Source organism: Tamandua tetradactyla, chromosome X, assembly GCF_023851605.1.
Source record: "Tamandua tetradactyla isolate mTamTet1 chromosome X, mTamTet1.pri, whole genome shotgun sequence".
Classification (NCBI taxonomy): domain Eukaryota; kingdom Metazoa; phylum Chordata; class Mammalia; order Pilosa; family Myrmecophagidae; genus Tamandua; species Tamandua tetradactyla.
In genome coordinates, this window is record NC_135353.1 from 6,062,831 (window position 1) to 6,078,539 (window position 15,709).

Consider the following 15,709-nt stretch of genomic DNA (forward strand, 5'->3'; position numbering starts at 1 on the left):
AGACGCTAAGGGAGGGGGGCGGGCGCGGGAGGGGGAGGGGTCCCGGCAGCTCAGACAGTGGTGACCGAGAGCAGGGGGTTGTAGACCCTCTTGCCGTCGGCGGAGCGCGCGCCGTGGGCCAGCATCTCCTGGATGGTGATCCAGTTGTCCAGAATCTTCTTGTTCCGCTTCTTCATGGTCTTGCGGTGGCTCAGGGCGATGATGTTGAGCTCGGCCTTGCTGTCGCCGCCCTGCTGCTCCCGCAGGCACTCCAGCCGGCTCTGCATCATGAACTCGCGCCGCTTCCGCTGCTCCCGGGCCCGGATCAGGTGCTGCTTGCGCTCCTCCTTGCTCCAGTAGCGGCCCATCTTCATCTCGCTCACGGCATCGTCGTCGGTGGTCATGCCGCTGCGCTCCTCGCGGATCTTCAGGGCCCGCGCCTTCAGGAGCCGGTCGCGCACGGGCCGCTTGGCCACGTAGCGGGTGCCGTCGCTGCGCACCTTCACCTTCCACTCCATGCGGGGCGCCTCGGCCGCCACCCGGGGGCCGTCCGCCAAGCCCGCGGGCCCGGGGCCCAGCTCCTCCAGGGCCCGCGGTGGGGCCAGCTGCACGCAGCTGCGGTAGCGCTCGGCCTCAGGGCCCGGGACGCTGCGGTGGCGCCGGGAGAGGTAGGGGCTGCCGTCGGGGGCCACCCGCTCCAGGCCCGCCCCGGGCTTGGCGCCGCGGCGGACGCGGTCCTCCCCGGGCTGTCTCCGGCCCACGTCGGGATCCCGGGCAAGGGATCGGAACTTGGCGGGGACCCCCAGCGTGGGCGCCGCCTGTGGGGGGCCGCCGACGGGGGGCCCCGGGGTGGTCCGGTTCAAGTTGCAGTTGCCGGCGGCGGCTCGCCGCAGGGGGCTCTCGGGCAGGGGCTCGGTGAGCAGCGGGGTGCTCCGGCAGCTCTCCCCGGTGTTGTAGGCACTGGTGCTGTCCTTGTCGGACTTCTCGGGCAGCTCGGAGATGTCGGACAGCTCGCGCTTCCGGGGCTCCCCGGCCGCCAGGTCGTACAGACCCTCCTCCTCCAGCAGCCAGGCCTTCATGCAGCGCTCCCGCAGCTGCTGCATCTTCTGGGCGCGCAGGATGTTGCGGCACTTGAACTCCAGGTGCCGCAGCTCCTCCTCCAGCACGGCCATCTCGTGGCCCAGGCTCTCATTGCGGTTCACGTCCAGGGCGCCAGGGCCGCCCGAGGCCCGGGAGAAGAACAGGCCCAGCTGGTTGCCGTTCTCCAAGTGGCACTTGATTTCCAGCAGCTCCCGGTAGCGCTCATACTCCTCATCGGTGAGGCCCGGGACGTCGCCTGCCCCCAGCCCCGCGCCCTCGGCCAGCAGGGAATCCATGCTGAAATGGAAGTCGCGGCTCTGCAGGGCGTCGCCTTGGAGACCGAACTTGCGAAGGCTCCTGGGGGTGTTGTTGGTGCTGGGGGGCTCGTCGCCCAGCAGGTCGTGCTCGGAGCTCTCCTCGTTGCGCGTGCTCTCGTCTGTGCGGCCCACCCCGCTGTCGAGCTCCTGGCTGTTGGTCAGGCCGGGGCCCCCCTCGGGGACACCTTTCTCCTCTTCATTGCCAGGCTGGGGGCGGAAAGACAAGGGGCATTGGCCGTCAGCCCCGTGGCCCAGATGGGGACAGGTCCAGACGTTCCGTTTCCGCAGAACGCGCATCCTGGCCCCTCCCCACCCCCACCCCCTGCCCCACCCTCTCACCTGCTGGGCAGGGGGCGACTTCAGCTTCCCCTCCGTCTCAGAGCCAAAGTCATCTAAGAAGTCATCTCGGTCACTGTCCTTCCACCGCTTCGTCAGCTGCAGAGACAGGCCGTGTGTTGTTGTCCCGTCGCTTCAAGGGCCTCCCCAGACACCCCGCCCAGTAGAGAGGGGCTGGCCCCACCTGGCCGTGGGCCGCCAGCTCTAGATTTGCAGGCATCTGTCTACTTTCCCGGCTCAGCTGCTTCCCAGAAGGAAAGCTCCCCGCCCTGCCCCCGCCCCCACCAGGGGACGTACCTCACTCTCAGGCCGGGCCACCAGCAGGGAGATGTTGGTGCTCTCCTCCTGGCTCAGGATGGCCACCGCCTCCTCCCGGTTCTGGACGTCGACGCCATTGATCTGTGGCAGGCCAAGGGGGTGGGGGCAGCAAGGAGGCAGGGGTGGCCCACTCGGGCTGCAGGGACCCTCTCCCAGCAGTCTGCCCACCCCCACATGCACTCGGGGGCCTCAGGGTCCCAAATAGATGGGGCAAGGACAGGGCCTGCAGCTTGGGACGGGATGTCAATAAGTGGAAGTTGCCAGAAGATGGCAGGGTCTGGCCTGTGCAGGAGCACAATGTGTGGACAGCATGGAGGGGGCGCTGAGCGGCTGGAGCCAATGCGCTTGTGTCTGGGGGGTGGAGAGAGAAGAGGCTGCAAAGCAGCCCCTTGTAGAAGCTAGACTTTATCCTGTAGGTACGTGGGAGCCACTCCAGGTGTTAGAGCAGGAGAGGCGAGACACAGCCCAGGTTTCAGCTGGATAGCTGGCTGCAGGCTAGGCATTTAGCAGGCAAGAGCTTGGGAGTAACGGAGAGGTGGTGGGGCTGAGGCAGGCTGGCTCACCTGGATGATCCGGTCTCCCTCACGGATCCGGCCGTCCTTGGCTGCAATGCTGTTGGGATTTACCTGCAGGATACATGCGACGTGGGACTGTGCCCTCCACTCGGAGGCAGCGTGATGGTGCTCTTTCAATGGGAAGGGGTAGCCTAGCTGCAGGGACTCCACGAACGAGCGGAAGGCTCTTTCTTGCTCTGCCGACAGCTCAGAGCAGTGCCTTCCAAGCTCCAAGGAACAGGGGCAGAAAGAAGGCAGTGGGCTCTGGGCTTGTCACCTCTCCCAGATCAGGAGATGGGTGCACAGGGCCTCCCAACGGGCCGGCCAAAAGCTCCCCAGCTCCTCCCCGCCACCCTCACGACCACAGCCTGGCTGTTGATCATTTGCCCATTTACTCGGGAGCCTGTTCTTTTCTGCCTGGGGGACTGGGGGGAAGCCAGGGGCTGCATACTTTCCTATGCTGGAAAGCTCAGCACTGGGGGACCATGTGTGTGACAGGAGAGCCCCCATCCACTTGGGGAAGCTTAACTATGACCCTGCTAGAGTGTAGAGGCACAGCTACAGCTTTCCTTCCTCCTGTGGCCTCGCAGCTGGGGGAGGAGGTGCCGCCCTACAAAATTCCAGAAGGGCTGGTGGTAGGCAGGGTCCCAGGCACCCCTCTCATCCTGTCTCGCCAGCGGCCCCGCCTGCCGTCCCACCCTGGGCACAGTCTCTTTGTGCAGAGGATTTGCCTTGTCAGACTCCAACGGAGGCCGCAGGTCCTGGCCCCAGGGACCGGCAATGCTGCGCGGTCTCAAGGAGCAACCTAAGGGCCCACAGCAGGCAGGGTGGAGAGGCCACGGGTGGAGGCGACTTGAGGGCGCATGCCAGGTCGATGGGCCTGGCTTTGAGGTCCTGGCCCCTGTACCTCTCCAACGTAGATGCCCAGGTCTTCCTCATCGTCCGTGCGGTAGCACACCGTCAGGCCCAGCTTGTCTCGGTGGCTGGTCTTGTACAGCTCCACCTCCTGATGCGAGGGGAGGGGAGGAAGCAGAGGTAGAAAGCCCGGGAGGCGGGTGAGCAAGGAAGCAGGCCGGGCAGACGGATGGCTGCGGCCAGCCCCTCGACGGCTCCTGCAGCACCCCGCATTTCCCCGCACGGCCCCCGAACTGTATTTCTGTCCCCCTAGCTTTGACAGTTTGACTTACACGTATGTTCGATGGTCTCCCCGTACCGTGAAATGTCCAAGATACACACGAGACGTACAAGACACAGACATGCGTGGACGCGACTCACCGACAAATGAAACGCGGGGACCTCGCCCTGCCCTCCCAGCCTCGGCCCCGTGTGGCCACAAGACTGATTCACCAGCCGAGCACGAGGAGTGGCCCCAGGGCCCCCACTGCCGCCGCCGGATGGGGTGGGGTGGGGTGCAGCAGCACCCAGGCCTGAGCAGGGCTGGCCCGCTCACCTCGTACTCCAGCTCGTCCATACGGTCTGCCTCCTGCTGGCTGCCCTCCATGAACTCTGCTGGGTCATAATACTCATGGCTGATCGGGGGGCTGCCCAGGAGAAGGTGGGATCAGGCTGCCTCCCGGGGTGGGGGCAGGGGCACCCTCCTTCTGAGCTACATGCACCCGTGCAAAGGCATTGGAAACAGTTCGCGGACCACGCCGGCAAGGACCGACCCCTTCCAGGGTGCCGCCACCCCTCTCGCCCAGGGAATGAACCCGCTCATGCAGCGCCCCCAGGAGTTATCCAGGCCCCAGAGGACTTCAGCAAGAGCAGAACAGGGACTCACTCTACATCGGGGCGGGGGGGGGGATGTGCTGCTCGGCCCGAGGCTAAGGCTGGCCACCGGCCGCCCTGCCCTGCCCTGCCGCCTACCTCTAGGCTGAGGTGGGGGATCTTGGGACCTCGGGGCCCTGCGATCCGGGATGAAAGGCCCTCGTGGCGAGGGAGCTCAAGAAAGAAGCCGAAGAGATGGAGGAGATTCAGAGCGGGTGGCGGAATGGGACAGGCACGGGATGCGAGACCAAAGGAGTGAGGCCTGAGATGTAGAAGATGATGGGGCGAGCGGAGGAGAGAGGATGAAGGGGGGGGGGGTCGAGGCTCCTCCCCTGACCCTAGGGGCAGATACCACGGGGAGGCCCCGCTTGGCCGGCCCAGCCTGAGGCTGGAGGCCTGGAAGCTTCTGGAGGCCGACGGCGAAGCCTGCTGGTTGGGGAGGGGTGCGGGTGGCATCTCCCTGCCAGGCTCAGAGCTGCTTGGGCGCGGCCTCTGGGTGCCCGTCCAAGGCAGGGCCCGGGGCCCTCCTGAGGGCGACTCACAGCTCGGCAGGGACGTACGGCTCCAGGACGACCACGGGCGGGGAGGGCGGCCGTAGCTTGCCCAGCGCCATGATGTGCTCGAAGGAGATATCGGTCTGCGTGCCGCTGTCCACCAGCTGCAGGTCGTGGCCGGAGCTGTCCCCCCGGAGGCGGGGGCTCCGCCTTAGCACCTGGATCACCAGGGGCTCCTTGGAGGCGCGCAGGGCCTCCAGGGTTTGCTCCTGAGACAGCCTGGAGAGTTCCTTCCCGTTCACCTGCGGCAGAGACACGCCCCCACCCCGTGAGGACCCCCGCCGGGTGGCTGCCTGGTTCTCCAGAGGCCCAGCAGGCCCCCCAGCCCCAGCCTCGGCCGGCCGGCACCCCATGGGTCTTCCCCAGGGCTCTCCCGGGCACCCTCATTCTCTGGCCGACCCCCGGGTCCAGAGCTGGCCCGGGACAGCACGTGGCAAGGACCAGCAAACCCTCCGGGACAGGGAAGACCGAGTCCCCTCCCCACTGGCTTCCTCCATCAAAAAGCCATCGCCAGGTCCCACTAGGGCCAGAGGGTCGGGGAAGGGTGGGGAGAAGAGGAGCACACAGTCTCTGCCCTCAGCACACCCAGAGAGCCTCCTGGAAATGCCTACGAGACATGCCAGGGTGACCCGTGACCCCTGACAAAAGCCACCACTTCCTATTCTAGGGTGCCTGCTAAGGGCCAGGTCCCAGGCAGGGCACCTGGATGTGGGGCTCCATTGAACTGTCACTCCCCCACAGCCCCAAGGGAGATGCTGCAGTGACAGATGAGAATACTGAGGCTCTAAGGGGCCGAGTTGGAGTCACGAGCTGGCAGGACTGCCAAGCCTCGTGGGAAGAGCAGGCAGAGGCAGGCTGGATCCAGGGGGGGGGGGCAGAGAAGCAAAGTCCACACTGGGCAGGCATAAGGGGTGCCCTTAATCAAGGCCACCATGGGGGAAAGCCAGGCCCAGCCCAGCCACTGGTTCTGGGGCACCCAGCAGGTATTGGGACTGGGACAGTCGCCTGCAAGCTGGCCAAGCCAACCCAAAGCATCACTGACCTCAAAAAGCTCCTGGGGGCACAGGGGAGGGCAGGGTGGGTAGGGAAGATAGGACCATCTGTCCACTACAAATAAGACAGGTGGAGGAGACGCCTCCAGAATTCGAGGGGCAAGTCATGGGATCCACAAGAAACAAGCAGCAAGGGCCAATGAGGAAATACTTCCTGGAGGAGGTGGCACTCAAGGAAGCTTGCAGGCTTCCTCATCTGCTTAGCAGCTTCTAGAAGGCCTCTTCTGGGCCTGGGGAGGTGAGGATAAAAGCAGAGGGCCTGACAGAGCAGGAGAGCTGCTCCACCTGCCACAGTCCCTTCTGCAAAGCCTGGGCCGGCAGAGGTAGCAGCTCAAGGCAGGGTCAGAGTCCTTAAGTGGGGAAGAGGCTAAGGCTGGGGGGCTGCGGGCGGGCACCATGCAGCGCTCTACAGCAGGGCTTGGCAAACTGCGGCCTGCAGCCCAAATTGGGCCTTTAGGCTTGTTTTTGTATGACTTGCAAGCTAAGAATAGTTTTTACATTAATAAAGGATTTTAAAGAGTATGACTCAGAGACAGTATATGACCCACAAAACTTAAAATATTTACTATCTGTAGTATCTGGTTCTTTACAGAAAAAGCTTGCTAACCCCTACTTTAGAGGGTCTGCTTCTGAACAGCCTCGTGGAGCCCGTGGAGTGAGAGGTAGAGGCGCAGAGCCCTCCCTTCTGGTTCGCTCTCCTGACCCTGAGCACAGGAGACCCGGCAGCCATTGTCCGCAGGGACTGGTCTACACCATCTTTTCCACCTGTGGTGCTCGAATGCGGAATTTCTGTGCTGGGAAGGCTCCTGGGCAGCCACAGCGCGGAGGCCAGCTGGGGCTCCTGCTCTGAGAGGGGTGGTGACCTCCTCAGCCTCACTCCTGGGGCTGCCACTGGAGTCTCGGACACAGCGCCGCTCCCCCCCCCACCCCCTACGCTCTGCAAAGCCTGAGCGAACATGGCCTCTTCTGGTAGAGTCTACGTTGCGTGATTTTTGTGCTCTTGTTTATAATCTGTGCAAACCACCAAGAAACCCAAACCCTTCTGGTGAATGAGAATCTTACAGATGCTGTATCGCGCCGCCAGCTGCTGTGCTCGAGATGAGGTGGAGAATGTAGCTGACACTATGTGAGTGAAAGTCAACAGAGATCCTGATTCCACTCCTTAGTAACATACCAAGATGAAATTAAAAACCTCTTACAAAAAAAAAAAAAGCAGAGGGCCTGGCCACACCCTGCCTAGGGGAGGTGGGTAATGGAGGACTTCCTCAGCAAAGGAGAGGAGCCAAGAAGGCAGGCAGGACGCTGGGGTGCTACCCCAAGCAGAGCTGAGGGGGGCAGCGTGGAGCAGGGGCAGCGCTGGGAGCGGGCGTCACCACCTGCAGGGTGGGAGAGGGGGGCCGAGCAGGCGGGAGCTTCTGTGGGATGAGAGGGGCGGGCACAGGCCGATGGGGCTATGTCATGACTGTGTCTGCCTCTCTGTTCCAAGTATTTGCCGTTCCAAGGCTCCTCTGACACGCACGCTCTCAGCAACCGTGGCTCCCTATCCTCTTCCTTCTCAGGGGAATAAGGTGCTTCACAAAGATGCCAAATCCTGGGGCAGGGGCTTGCTCTGTCTTGGCAAAATCATGTTTTCCTGGCTGCAACATAACAGAACAGCCCTGCTGATTTCTTTCCAGGAAGACAGACAGACTGTCTTTGAAAAGCAAAGGGAGTCCTAGGGCCATCCTGGCCACCCAATTCCTCTCAGCCCCTGTAATCCAAAGTCCTGGTGCCCAAGCTTCCCATGGGGGGGAAGGGAGCTTTATTGTTATTTTTTAAATCAATTTTGTCTGATTATGAAAGGTTCATTGTAAAATAGACCATTTGGGAAATACAGAAAGCCATAGGAAGAAAACAGAAATCACAGGAGCTCTCAGGGCTGCAGAATGCCAGTGCTATGTTGGCATGTTTCCTTCCAGTCTTTCCTCTACATCTATCATTTTGGAGCAGCAGGCTCCTGAGGACCCAAAAAAGCACCAGCACCTGCTAAAATTGACTGCAAATCTTGGCTATTACAAAGAAGGGTGCAAAGACACATTTTGTTACATAGACCTACAGCTGAGTCAAAGGTTCTAGAAGTGGAATTATCGGCTCAGAGAGTACAATGGCCGCAGAGTTTTTAGGACAAGAAGGTGTTGTACAGAGGCCCTTGTCAGGGGACACTGGAGCCAGCTTTCTAAACTTACAGTGACATAAACTGTATCCAATGCAAAGGTGAGAAATAAAACCGATCGCTTTCTAATGATTTGATGTTTAGCCATTTTCTGTGCTCCGGCAGCTCTTTGAGATGGAAATACTTATATAATTGGGTGTGGCTGCGCCTCTCTTCTCCACCTCCCATCAGCCACTGTGGGAGAATTTACACCCCGGAGATGGGAAAGCAGCTCCTTATCAGAGCTTTGGGTCTGGGAGCATTTACCAGCTGGCTGTGCCTTTAAGGGTAGGCAAAGTGGGAAGAAAAAGGCTCGGAGCTGTCCTCAGGGCCTCTGTGGGGGACACTCCTGGGGACGGGTGACAAGCACATCATGGGATATGCAGGTGACACTGACAACCGCAAGAATGTCTTTCTCCAGGGAATGGTTACCCAGCAGCAGCGTTGCTGTGGAAACCGGTCCCAGGCACTGGGGAGGGTGGCGCAGAGCTAGCTGGCGAGGGCCAGGGTGGCGGGAGGGGGGCGGGCCCGGAGCACACGCAGCCCCTCAAACCGGGGGCCCAGAGTGGTTGCCCGTGCCAGCCAGGCAGCCTTCCCCTTGCCCTTGGGAAAGAGGCGCGATTGTGCCACTCTCCCCTTGGGAAGGCGAAAGCTCTTTTTGTCCTGCCTTCGGCCTTGTCCCCCACCCTGCTGTCACAAGGAAGAGAACGCGACAGCCAAGCCCAAGCCACCAACACCGCTAGTGGCCTGTCCCTGATCTCCAGGTGCCTGACTCAAGGGGGCCACCCTGACATCCAAAAGGCACGTCCATGTCAACGGGTCCCAAGGCAGACCTACTGCCCCTCCAGCCCCGCAAGCAAATGCCACGCTTAAGAATTTCTTAAGATTAAAAAAGTATATACAGGCAAATCCTAATGGGAAAGATAGACACAATTGACCAGGCTGAAACATAAAACTTCCATTATACAATACCAGACACAATGCACAGGATGGATAAGGGATTATCCAGAACCCGGAGAGAAATTCCTACAGAACATTCAGCAAATATGAGCAACTCGATAGGAAAATGGGCAAAAGGGAAGCAACAGGCAGTCCTGGAGCCGAAACCCGAGCAACAAGTGCTGGAGAGGCTGCCACGAGCTGCCACTTCGGGACCCTGGGACGCAAGCAAATGAGAACAGCTGCCACCAGGCAATGGCCCGAGAGGATGCAGGCACAGCTGCAGTCTTCCGAACAGGCCCTGGCAACAGCCCAATGCCTGTCGATAGGAGAAAAGAAAAAAACGGTTGAGGTACATTCGCGCCCATGGTTTCTGGAAACAAGCATATTTATTACCAGCACAAACAGCATAAACAGTAGGCGGCGGACGTTTGAGTGCCCAGCAGCAAGTCCCCCTGGAGAAGGAAAGAGGGCAGTGGGGCAAGGTGGATGCACAGGAAGCTTCGAGACTGTCTTTAAACACTTTGAAAGGGAAAATGCCGAGACCAATGGGGCCAAATGTCATGCTTGGGTGACAGGTCCACATGCAATGCAAAAATTACACCCACTATTTTCCTGGATCCTGGAAATGTCTCACGCTGAACCCCATGGGAGGGTGGGGCATCGGGGACACGGCAGCTTTTGCTGTCCCCTGGGCGAATAAAAGGTGGGATCGGTGGAGTGTGAGGTGCAGGTGCAGATGGGGTCTGAGGGTGGGTGGGGAGGGTGAGCCCTCCACCCTCCCCTGCCCAGGGCCTCACCTTCCCTGTCACTTCCCTTCTCTTCCTTTGTCCCCTGCCTCAGCCTTCTCTCCCCTCTCACCCTCTGCCGTGCTCTCCCGGGGCGGAGAGGTGGCGCCCTCCTTCACCTGGGCTTCCTCTGCACCTGCCCACCACTTCCTGCCCCTCCTGGGCCCCCACAGGGGATATCAGCACCTAAGGGGTCCGCAGGCCTGGGGCCTGTCCTCTTTTGCTACTTTGAAGGAACATAAAGTTAGGGTCATGGTTCCTTGTGGATCTGTGGGCAGCAGCTTCCCCTGGAGTGAGCGAACCAAGTTCACTGTCAGAAAACTCTCACTATTACACTAAAGCGAGAGATGTTTACTGGGTGCAACATTTACACTTTGGGCAGTGCATTTCCTAATTTAACCTGTATGGTCAGCTGAACACCGTAAGTACATGGAATCTTGAATAGGGCCATGAGACTTTGTTGGTTTGTCCAGGTTAGTGTGATGCCCTGATATATCCCTGAGTGATATGGACCATGAAGAAAGAAGTATTAGCAAAGTCCCGTTGGGGGAATGGGAAGAAAGGAGGAAATATTCAACTTCCCCATTTGGAGAATTTCTGATATTCTCGCAAACAGTGGGGATGAGCAAATCAATAAGCTGACCCCTCGATCTCGGGGTTCTACCTATGAAACTTATTCCTGCAAAGGATAGGTCAAGCCTACTTAAAATTAGGCCTAAGTCACCCCCAGAGAACCTCTTTTTGTTGCTCAGATGTGGTCTCTCTCTCTCTAAGCCTACATGGCAGGTGAACTCACTGCCCTCCCCCCTACATGGGACAGGACTCCCAGAGATGTAAATCTCCCTGGTAATGTGGGACAGAAATCCTGGGATGAGTCGGGATCCAGCATCAAGGAATTGAGAAAACCTTCTTGACCAGAAGGGGGAGAAATGAGACAAAATAAAGTGTCAGTGGCTGAGAGATTTCAGAGTCGAGAGGTTGTCCTGGAGGTTATTCTTAAGTACATATCACCTTGTTAGTTAAGGTGTAACAGAGAGGCTGGAGGGAACTGCCTGAAAATGTAGAGCTGTGTTCCAGTAGCCTTGTTTCTTGAAGATGATTCTATAATGATATAGCTTTCGCAGTGTGACTGTGTGATTGTGAAAACCTTGTGTCTGATGCTCCTTTTATCTATCTTATCAACAGATGAGTAAAACATATGGAATAAAAATAAATAGGGGGGCGGGCCGCGGTGGCTCAGCGGGCAAGAGTGCTTGCCTGCCGTGCCGGAGGACCCCGGTTCGATTCCCGGCCCCAGCCCATGTAAAAAACAAATAAACAAACAAAATATAATAAAACAAGAAAATGTTTAAAAATGTTTCCCTTTCTTCCTCCCTTCCTTCCTTCCATCCTTCCTTCCTTCTCTGTCTTTCCTTCCTTTCAAAAAAAAAAAAATAAATAAATAAATAAATAAATAAATAGGGGGAACAAATGTTAAATTTAATTTGAAATGCTATTGATCAATGAAAGGGAGGGATAAGGGGTATGGTATGTATGGATTTTTTTTCTGTTGTCTATTTCTTTTTCTGAATAGATGCAAATGTTCTAAGAAATGATCATGATGATGAACATGCAACTATGTGATGATATTGTGAATTACTGATTATATATGTAGAACAGAATGATCAAAAGTTAAGAATCTTTGCGTTTGTTTGGTGGTTTTTGGTATTTTTTAAAAAATAATTAAAAAAGAGGGAAAAATCTTCCCTTCAAACCTTGTGTCTGATGCTTCTTTTATCTACCTTATGGACAAATGAGTAAAACATATGGATTAAAAATAAATAAATAATAGGGGGAACAAACGTCAAAATAAATTTAGTAGATTGAAATGCTGGTGGATCAGTGAATGGGAGGGGTAAGCGATATGGTATGTATGAATGTTTTTTGTTTTGTTTTTTATTTCTTTTTCTGAATTGATGCAAATACTCTAAGAAATGATCAGTGATGAATATACAACTATGTGATGAAAAAAAGAATGTTCATATTGTATGTTGATTGGTTTTATTAATAAAAATTTAAAAAATCTTTCCTTCATCGAATGCCAAACTGCCTCCTTTGGAACAATCTGGAAGAAATCCACTGTGTCTTCTTCCATGCTTCCCGAATCAAAAGGCCACTTGAATGGGCCACGGCCATCCCTCGGCCCAGTTGGCAGCCTCATCTCCAGCAGGCTTCGGGCAGGGGCGGGGCGGGGCTGGCCACGTGGGGAACCCCCACACCATCCCCCAGGCATGGGCATGCAGCCTGCTCCTTCTCCAGTTCCCAGCACAACTGATTGGGTAAAAACGTGCAGCTTTGTCCTTCTAATTGGAAAAGTACCACATGCTGGAAGCACCAGGCTAACGAAACAGAAGGGCACAAAAATGAAAATAAATGTGTCCAGGGACAGCACAGCAGCCAGCCTCCAGCCCAGGGCTTTATATCCTCCCCGCAGCGTCCTGGCAGCATCGGGAGCTCTCTCCTTTCTGCATTGCTGCCGGGGTGGGCCCACACTGGCCACTGCAGCTCAAGCCCCTCTCCCGAGTCGAGCTGAACTTCCTTTAACGGAAGGTTCACTGTCTACTGCACACTCTGGCAAAGAGTGCCCTGGCCCTGCCCTCCAGCGGTGAGGCCAGCCTCCGGCCCCCCGCCCCCTGCCGGGAAATGTGGCCCAAGGGACCCTTGCACCCCACTTGGGGGAGGCCGAATGCCCATGTGCACCCCAGAAGCCTACACTGCCCTGGGCCCCGAGTACTGGCTGTTGGAAGCTTCTAGAATGCAAGAGGCCAGCCAGCTAGTTTGAAGCTTCTAGATCGCTGTTCTCAAGAGCAGCAGCCACCTCCAGGCCCCAGGGCACTGAGCAGCCCCCATCACCCTTTGTAGGCCCACTCTCAGTCTGAATCTTACCTCAGGAGTGTAAAATAGTTAAAAAAAAAAAAAAAAAAAACTCTGGAGGGCAATTGTCAAAAATTCTAAAGAGTCTTGAAAACCTTCCTACCCTCTGACCCTGTAAATTTGCTCTACTTTATCTGAAAGCATAACACTAAATCTTTGCATGACTTAAATTTCAAGGACTTTCAGGCAGCACCACTTTCTGTGGGGAGTAAAATACACCTAAACGTAAAATTGACATCTTTTAGCCATTTTACACTGTGCCACGATCACCACAATCAATTTTAGAATATCTCATCACCCCAACAAGAGACCCCATAGCCATTAGCAGTCACTACCCCTGTCCCCTCCCCGCAACTACCCAAAACTCCTAGCAACCACTAATCTGTTTCCTATCTCTATGGATTCATGTATTCTGGACAATTTCATAGAAACAGAATCATATGTTATTTGTCCTTTTGCATGCTTGTGTCGGCATAATGCTTTCAGGTTTCCTGCCTGTAGTAGCACGATCAGAACTTCCTTTTTACAGCTGAATAATATTCCATTGTATGGAAAGACCATAATTTGTTTCTCCGAAAGGATATGAAACTATACATGTGCTATATTGTACCATATAAATAGCCACGTATATGGGAAAAAGGCTAGGAAAGAATATCTAAAAATGCTGGGTAAGAGTGTGGGAACCTGGGAGACTAGTTCTCCTATATTCCAAAGTTTATATAGTTTGGATTCATTGTTTCGTGAAAAAAATAAATGTTTACCACCACCACCACTTCCAAATAGAATAACATCACGGGAAAATTCCCGCAATTAAAAAAATGAAGCAAAATAGCCTGCTTCCATCTAGCATGAGCCTGATGTTGTGAACTCACTCTCTCGGCACTTCTGTGATTCTGGAAATGCACTAGTGCAACAGCTTTTAAAATCACTTTTCTTTCCTTCACAATATGTTATGCGTCATCCAGTCGATGGAATTGGAGGTATTAATTATTACACAGTAATTTCTTTAATGTCTGGAAGGAAATACTTACAAATGTAAAAATGTTAGCAGTGCTATTTCCAGGAGATAGTATTTATTGGTGAGTTCTGTTTTCTTTATTCTCTGCAGTATCTTCTCAAATTTCCTACACTCAACATGAGTTTTAGAATCAGAAGGAAAACATACAAAACCATCTAGCCTGCCAGATGCTCTCAGTTTTCCTTAGTTTCTCTGAGGCCCCCAGAGTTGGTGGCCATTAGCTGGGTTGTACTCTGGGAACCACCCCACCCACACCCCTGGCTGGGACTGTGGCCAGCTGGGCGGGCCTCGCGGCTTGGGCCCCTTGGGTGCCATTGCAGAAACAGTGCCAGGAGGCAGCGACAATGAAGGCACATCAGACCTGGTCTGGGCAACCGCGTGCAGGCTCTTCACCCCTCTGCGGCTTTAACTTCCTTCCCAACTGCACTGACCTTCAAAACAGGAAGGAGTGCTTTCTAGAGTGATGCAAATGGTCTAAAAAAGATCACGGTGATGAATACCCAACCACTGTGATGATAGTGTGAGCCACTGATGGTACACCATGTATGGGCTGTATGTGTATGAAGATTTCTCAATATTTAAAAAAATAATAAATAAGGTATCAGTGGCTGGGAGAGTTCAAATAGAGTTGAGAGACTACTCTGGAGGTCACTCTTACTCAAGCTTCAGTTAAACATTGCTACCTATCATAGCTTGCCAAACCCCCAACCAAAACCATTCCAGCCAATCCTAAGAACACCTAGGGCATTATATAAGATTCTACAAAGGTTCCATGCACTAGGGTAACTTTCCAAAACCTACAACCTCCAAATGGGTCCCTGGACCAGATAAGTCCTGAAATGCAGAGGGTCCAGCCTCTCCAGAACATCAGCTAGTTCCATCCCCCTTCCCCATATTATCAACAGCCCCTCCCAACATGAAAAAGGTAGAATGGGCATAGCCCAAATAGCCCTAAAGAGTGGGAGAAAGATCAAAGGGAGTGGTGGAGTTGTACAGAGAAGGTAGGGTTTAACAAATGAATGTGATTGCTGAATCACTATACTGATATCTCTTTTAGTCTCCAGTATTTTACAGCAGCTAGAAGGAAAAATCTGAAAGTGTGGAATTGTAACCCATACCAAACTCTGGAATCTGTTCTACAACTACTTGTTAAAATGCACTTGGAAATTTTGAGAAACAGTTGCCCCCACAAGATTGGACCAGGATTAAAACATCATTTTTCTGGGATGTATAATAGTTTTAGACTGATACACCTTCCAAAACTTTTCGTATATATAGAATCCTGGGGTTTTGCCTCCTAGATTTCATCACTCATGCTATATGTTTTATTTTACATAATAAAGTATATGAATTTTGTCATATTATTAAAAAATGTTTGTATGTCAAACATTTTTGTACAGTATGGACAGAGTAAAAATATGGGTTAAAAATAAATAAATAATAGTGGGAACAAATGTTAAAACAAATTGAGTAGATTGAAATACTAGTGATCAATGAAAGGGAGTGGTAAGGGGTATAGAAAAAAAATAGGAGGAACAAAGTTTAAAATAAATTAGGTAGATAGAGATACTAGTGGTCAGTGAGACAGAGGAACAAGCGGTATGAGAAGCATAAGTTTTTTTTTCTTTTTATTTCTTTTTCTGGAGTGATACAAATGTTCTAAAATGATCATGGTGATGAATACACAACTATGTGATGACATTATGAGCCACTGATTGTACACCATGTATGGACTGTATGTGTGAAGATTTCTCAAAAACAACTAATTGTGTTGCTGTGTGTTGAAATTTCTAGCTTTTTTCTTTATGTGTTATTTTTCACAAACAAGAAGGAAAAAAAAGACGATTGTGATGATAAAAAACTATTTAAGCCCTCCAGCCTCCCCTATTCTGGAGCCGCTAGA

At 54.3% G+C, this 15,709-nt stretch overlaps 1 protein-coding gene across 3 annotated transcripts in view; it reads right to left on the bottom strand.

Moving 5' to 3' along the window:
* Positions 1-50: 50 nt before the first annotated feature.
* Positions 51-15,709, bottom strand: part of PDZD4 (PDZ domain containing 4) — a 33,372-nt gene continuing 17,713 nt past the window's right edge. The window contains exons 2-8 of one of the 3 annotated variants that reach the window (XM_077144985.1): positions 4,912-5,147; positions 4,035-4,125; positions 3,492-3,590; positions 2,594-2,656; positions 2,010-2,111; positions 1,716-1,811; positions 51-1,583 (exon numbers count right to left, since the gene is read on the bottom strand). In XM_077144985.1, the coding sequence (XP_077001100.1) occupies positions 51-1,583; positions 1,716-1,811; positions 2,010-2,111; positions 2,594-2,656; positions 3,492-3,590; positions 4,035-4,125; positions 4,912-5,147 (2,220 nt within the window). Of the gene's footprint in view, positions 1,584-1,715; positions 1,812-2,009; positions 2,112-2,593; positions 2,657-3,491; positions 3,591-4,034; positions 4,126-4,893; positions 5,148-15,709 lie in introns of all 3 variants that reach the window. The other 2 variants (XM_077144984.1, XM_077144986.1) reach the window with 2 other exon arrangements.